This window comes from Vanessa tameamea, chromosome 23, assembly GCF_037043105.1.
Source record: "Vanessa tameamea isolate UH-Manoa-2023 chromosome 23, ilVanTame1 primary haplotype, whole genome shotgun sequence".
In the NCBI taxonomy this organism is placed as follows: domain Eukaryota; kingdom Metazoa; phylum Arthropoda; class Insecta; order Lepidoptera; family Nymphalidae; genus Vanessa; species Vanessa tameamea.
The window spans coordinates 3,217,191-3,224,284 of record NC_087331.1 but is presented as its reverse complement, the minus strand read 5'-3'; the positions used below and the strand labels follow the sequence as shown (position 1 = coordinate 3,224,284).

Sequence of the window (7,094 nt, the reverse complement as noted above, 5' to 3'; positions counted from 1 at the left end):
TTGTATATAACATTTATAAAGTCCAACAGTTTTCCCTGCATTTAAAATATACAGGATTATTGGTAATTCGACGTATTTCCGTTAGGAGGTGATAGGGGTGATTATTTAAAAAAATATATCAATTAAAGTCTATTTTTTTCTTCTGATTTATAAAAACGAATAAAATTAATTGTGAAACTGGTAGAGTCGGCAGTCACAGCTCCGAATTGACCTTGAATTATAATAATAAAGTCGTAAATAGTAAAAGGGAAGTAACCTCACATTCAGAAAAAAAATTTGCTGACATACTATTTTTGACAACTAAGTTTCTTTTTCTTCTCCAGCTGTTGCAGAATCATTGATCAACGAAAATGTAAGAGAATGCAAATCAAACTTTAATTTTACCCTTTTAAACACAAATCACATAATAATTATGTACGTTTAAATCATTAGACATTAAGTAAACTGCCAATCTGTGGGTATTTCTGTAAAGGTGATAAATTCAATTATCGATATGATTGCAACTTATCTTGCAATAATATTTAATAATTCTGACCAACGTTATATATTTCCTGACCTGATGAAACATAGTAAAGTCATTCCAATATTTAAATCTGGTAGTTCTTCAGACCCGAACAACTAAAGCCTAATCTCAATGCTATCTACCCTCAGTAGTATATCTGAAAAAAAAATTTAAATCAATTATTAGCACACTTTAACAGACATAACCTGCTTCATAGAAAACAATTTGGATTTACGAATGGTCGCTCGACTACCGACGCTGGTTTCGAGGAATATCTATGAAGCCTTGGAGGTGTCATAGGATGCCTTTGAGATTTTCTGTTACTTATCCAAAGCCTCTGATTGTGTGTGATATGAAACTCTGGTCTTATTGCATATATAGAAGTTTATTTATACAAAATTCGTTTATAGAAAATTATACAGCTGCGCTTATATGCTTTCTAAGCAAATTGCATAAAATATTATGTGTATCCGTATGTAACCGTTTGTTTATTTATCCTTCTTTTAATTTTATTGAAATGCACTTTTTTGGGTGCAGTGTATTAGAAGGCGACAAGCAATGTTTTAAAAATTTGATGGCTACTCTATCATGTCAAAACGATACCACTTACTTTTTTTATTAACTTTGATAAAACCGATAGTTGTGTTTATTAGAGTTGCAACGAATATTCGGTTCCTATTCCGTCATTATTATATTCGGCCGAATACTGAATACTTAAAAACTTATTTACTAAATATAACAATAACCCATGAAATTGATCATGTAATTCTTAATAATGTCGATCATAGGTACATAGCTAGGTCTAAAAAGCATAATTTTTTCTTTATGTATCCCAAATTTCAATAGAAAAATACAAATGGAAGTAGTTTTTTCGAAAGTGATTCGAAGAAAAATACCAAATAATATACACATATAGCTTGTATTTCAATTGTTTAGCAAACGTACCTAGATTCGATTTTCATTATTCGTAACAAAGTAAGTTTAATGTATCAATCCTTAGCGTAAATAACAGATTATATATAGATTTCAAGTTTATTTTGTAAAAAAAACACACGTATCAAGAGATAAAACGCTATCGCTGATTACACTGAAAATATTTGACGACTTCATTTGTGCACTTAACAGTAAGTAAATATTTTGTTTGGTCTATATTATTAATAATAGTCTATAATTTTAATAGTAGGCACAGAAATTAACTGTTCTCGGGGTTAAAACTCAAAAGTCCCCCGGAGAAAACACAGTTATCGCAACTCAATCAGAACCACGAGTATAACCAATATTACGCGAACCAATCCAAAAACCTTAAAAATTGCAAAAAGAACATATGTCAGAACTAGAAAAAAGAGCAACATTTAAATTTATATGATTATATTTAAATGTATACTATAATATAGAATTAATTTATTATCGAAAATCCATAATTCAGATTATTCTACCACACGGCCAATTATATCGCGTTAATTAAATGTCAAATCATGTTTGTTTGTTCTTTTTTTCCTTTTGTGGCACATAGTGTTCCTTGAGTTTATAAAATACAAGAAATAATACACAAAATACAGTTAAATAACAATAATATTACTCGAAAAAGGCAAAGAAACAAACATAACATATTAAAGCAATTATTACTTACGTGTACCGAACCGACTATTTCGGCTATTCAATAACTAGATGTATTCATAATAATAATTTATGTGCCTACGTATTTATAAATAAATACGACTACCACTACTCGTAAATAAAATGTAAAATTATGCATAAATTATAATTGTATTTCTATTGCACCATAGCGTTAAAATAAAATATAATTATTATACATGACGTTCGATAGATTGGACTTGCCAATATTTATACCGCAAAGACAACTTCGCACGACCTAATTAAAATAAACATAGAATGAAGTACCCATCAACATTAATTTTGGAGTGTAGAAAGTAAGCGTAAGGAGAAATATGTTTGTATATTATGTTTAAAAAGTGTCTATTAATACATATTTATACAATACAAATTTAGATAGCGCTGCTGGAGATAGGTGAAATTTGAAGAACCTCGCTTATACTCGATTGAGTGAAACGGAATCAGAGACAAAATTAGATTTCCGGCAGCAAAAGGCGCCCTTTTCAAATTATTCTGCGAACATTTATAAATCCTAATTAATAAACGCATAAATGTTAATTTTGGTAGAGACTTATTCGCATGAATATGATTTAGATAATGCTCATTTTTTTCATTTAATTAGCCTAGCTAGGATAGCCAGTACTTGATCTGTGTTTCGTTTGATGACCATGTTGTTATACATTAAGACTTTTGACACAGTTCAACCATGTAATTGTTTTTAAAGATGATTTTTGTGTGGAATAAACATTATTATTATGATTGATGTCAATACTTTCGCTTTGTTATTGTCGATAAAATCAATATTATCATCGGTGTAGCCCGTTGAAATGAGATCCGCTTTTATAAATTTGTAGTCTGTGCCCTATGAAAATGAGTCGCATGAGACTGGGAGTCATCAATCAAATAAATTAATAAAAACAAATTTCTAACTGTGTTGATAATTCTGAACAATAGCCATTTAACGTGGTTTTAAAAATATATGTTTTATTAGTGCAATACTATCATAAGAAATAAGTAAGAAATAAATATAAATTATTATTATCAAAATAAAAAGCTCTTACCTAGTGTATACATAAGTATTTCCATATATTTATTTGATTTATGTAAAAACTTGTTACAGAAAATAATCAGCAATATGTTGGATCTAATCGGATCCAATCTGCCACAGCGACAACGAGAGTTGAATAAACATGTTAATGAAGCATTTTCCAAAAAAACTAACTTTGATGAAATTCGATCTTCTGAAGAAAATTCCGATGTCGATCGATTGTTTAAAATTGACGTTGCTTCGAAATATAAAAACGTTGATTACATTATAGAAACTCTTAAATGTGGAGATACATTATACATTTCGAGAGCTTTGAAGTGCGATTGGCTGTATGGAGATGATTTTTCTCAAATAATTAATCCAGATTATTTACATCATAATGTTTTTCCATCGATGTCGTTTAAGATGAAAAAGAAAATGCTCTGTGCTATATCATGTCACGTGAGAAATGAAGAAAGAATGCTTAATTTCTATAAATATTGTTTAAATGTTAAACTTGAAGATTATGCATTAAAATTCCTTATTTTTACATCTGAAGCACACAAATTTGAGTACATAGAAAACAAAATTAAAATTGACACGAAATTGGACCTGCAGGATTTTTTTGGAAATTCATTCAATCTCATTGAGAAATATTTAAAACAATTAAGAAGTCAGCAAATGTTTACGAAAGATGAAATAATTCATTTTCGTTACTTATATTCTATTTCAAAAGAAAAATATTTAAATTTATTTGAAGAGTTTGGTCACCAAGACCGTTACAATGAACCAAAGTTAGGACAACGGCTCTCTAAGCAAATAATGACCAAGCATAAAGAGAGAGTTCTAAGAAATCCTTCTCTATATGTAAAAAACCTAAACATGAAAACTATTGTGAAATATAGTTCTGCCGAAGATGCTAAGCAGTATGCTGTTGCTTTGTTACCAAGTGATGTAAATCATTTCTGGTATATGGATTTTTATGAAACATATAAAAGCATACTGAGTTTGATACCGTTTAATGAAATTTACAGCTTCTTAAGACAAATTTTTATGAATAAATATCATGACAAAGAATTTGAAATGAGTAAAAACTTTTATGAACGAAAATATTATCGACTGTTAACAGTTGAAGAAAGAGAGTTATGGGCTTTGAAGCATATAGAGCAAGGGAAGGAACTGTTGGGTTCAGGTGAAGATTACCTGTGGTATCAGTTTATTAATTTTGATATAGCATTCAAGGGTATAAAAAAATATATATACAAAACTGATGATAGATCTAAACGAGCTGAAATTGTCAAAGTTTTAGTATCTGCTGTTAGGAATGAGCAAGACTTAGAGAAACTGACCCAATATTACTACGAGCGACATGTCAATGAGATAGAATTTAACAAACAAGACTCCTTGAATAAAATCATTGACTTGCACAATATTTTTAATGTTAATGAGTCATGTTGGAATTTTATTAATAAAATTTTCCACAGTATGAAAAGCTTTACAGGAGAGTATATGAATTCTACAAAAGCGCTTGCTATTATTTATTACATAATAAATAACAAAGATATACCATCAAACCTTCAAGTTGATGGAATATATTTATATGAAATAGAACAATATTTCAAACCACACTTCAGGTATTTAACTGATGATCAAAGTGATCTTGTTTTTGAGTTCTTCAAAAAATTATTTAGTGAAAAAATTAAAAGATTTGATGACAAAGAATATAATAATGATAATAAAGATCAAATAAATAACATCATTGGTTCCTTTTTAGATGTTTTGGTATTTTTTAATAAGACAAAGCATGACTGTCCAGATATTATTTATAAATATATTAAACTTGACTGGGAAATTTATAAAGACAGAGAATTGTTTAAGGAAACTACTGAGGATGAACCTGTTTGTCTAACACCTGTATTATTAATTCGCTTACTAAAACAAGATACTACAGAATTTTTAAATATTCTACCAGATGCGATAGATAAACTTTCTTCTGGCTGGATCTGCAGTAATTTGAACAGTTTAATGAAAAAACTACGAATATATTTTTCAAATGATATCACTAAGAACTGTATAAACATCTTTGAAACATTTTTATTACAAGAAGGTTTATTGTACAAACGTAACCTTGTTTTTACTGTTATTAATGGTATATTTCATATTGCGGATAATGATTACAAAATCAATTTTATTACCAAGTACTCACCGACAGAATCAAAAGTAGCTCATGACAAGATTGACCAAAACATTTTATTGATTCAAGAAGGTATTTGTCGCTTTGCTTATTACTCAAGGCCACCTGTACCTTTACCAGCTATTTTGAAATTTATAAAAGGTGATTACTTGAGCTTTTGTTTGCCCATGTTGAATTCCTATGTAGCAAATTTACCAAAACAGAGCTCCATAGAATTTATTTCTGCCATTCTCGATGCACCAGTATCAGTACAAAAGCATGGTTTAAGATTAGCATTCCGGTGCTTCAATTCTGAAGATTTAAAGAAATTGATAATGGATGTCTGGAAAAATACAAAAAATGTATCTCTGCGCAAAATCCTCTACAAATGCCTATTTCATTATATAAATAAATTGGATGATAATTTGCAACAGAGTCTCTATGAGGTATTAAAATCCTGTACTTTAGATTTAAACGAGGATGACGACGACGAAATTTTTAGCCTTTTGAGTTGCTATTTGCCAGAGTCTTTGAAAGGTGATTATCTGGAATCAGCTTGGAAGGCGATCGAAACATTTTCAGATCAAAAATCGAAGAACGTTGATAGGAAAATTATGGTCATAAGAGAAATAGGGCAGAATATCCATAGTGTAGATATGGAGTTTTGTCGCAATAAAATATTAAATGAGATGATTGAGCCTACGACATTTAAACAAAAGGTAGAAATGTTTGACAACACTTGGGGAAACAACACACTTATTTACGAGAAGTGGATTCTTGCTGTTAAATATATTGTCAATTTTAAAAACGAAAAAGAATTGAATAGATGTTGGGAACTAGCATCAATTATTATTAAAAAATGCATTGAACTGATGGGGAAAAGCGATGATAAATTCTTAGTGCATAAATTTTTAATGGAGATTTTGCAAAAAATTCTGAAATATTCTTGTAATATCACAGATAAAATACAAACGGTGCCCATATTAGAGAAAATAATGGATCTAATCCTACACTCGATGCCAATGAATAAAATATATTTATTGTATTGGAATTACAACTTAACTATAATCTCTAAGAAAGTTGTGGGCCCCAAACAGATTGACGCAAATGGAGAACTAAGTTATGATCACTTAGATACCTTGGTAATAGCTACTGGGTTTACTGATGCGTTAATCTCATTTATTAATTGTCTTAAAGAGAAAAACATTTATTATTGTAGCTTGAATGTTGAAATCACTGAAGTTATTTCCAATGTAATCGACACGATCTTGTATAACACAAATTTAACAAGAGATGTTTTAGAAATGTGTATATGTAATCTTCTAACTAATAGTCAAGTACCAGAGACATTTATACTAACTTTGACTCTTCTTGGTTCACGGTATTCAAGTTACCAGAAGCTGGGCAATATTTCGGAAAAAGTTATCAAGTTTGGCAATGACGAAATAATAACTTTTATGTATCAGAAATTTAATTGAAAATAATGTATATATTCTAACCATTACCAATGTAACCGATGTATTTAAATAAATATGTTACATATCCATGTAGTACTTTGTTATTATTTAGTGTTTGATAGAAAACCCTAAGTATTAAATGTTACTTAGTAACAGTATATAATTTGCTTTTTTTTAAATTATAAATAGATGCGAGGTGACCCATTGGAAAGACTATACTGAGTTTGACGTTCTATATTTGCAGTGATGGAATTGATTCCTCATGATCATTAATAGGAGAGGCAAATTTTTGCAGAGCAATAACTTAAATAATTTAGAATT

The 7,094-nt window shown here is 29.3% G+C and overlaps 1 protein-coding gene across 1 annotated transcript; it reads left to right on the top strand.

Moving 5' to 3' along the window:
* The first annotated feature begins 1,607 nt into the window (after window positions 1–1,607).
* On the top strand, window positions 1,608–6,866 carry LOC113397664 (uncharacterized). The gene is made up of 2 exons (XM_026636086.2): window positions 1,608–1,626; window positions 3,237–6,866. Exon 2 carries the CDS (start codon window positions 3,252–3,254, stop codon window positions 6,792–6,794), a length of 3,543 nt encoding a protein of 1,180 aa, XP_026491871.2. The 5' UTR covers window positions 1,608–1,626; window positions 3,237–3,251; the 3' UTR covers window positions 6,795–6,866.
* Window positions 6,867–7,094: the final 228 nt, after the last annotated feature.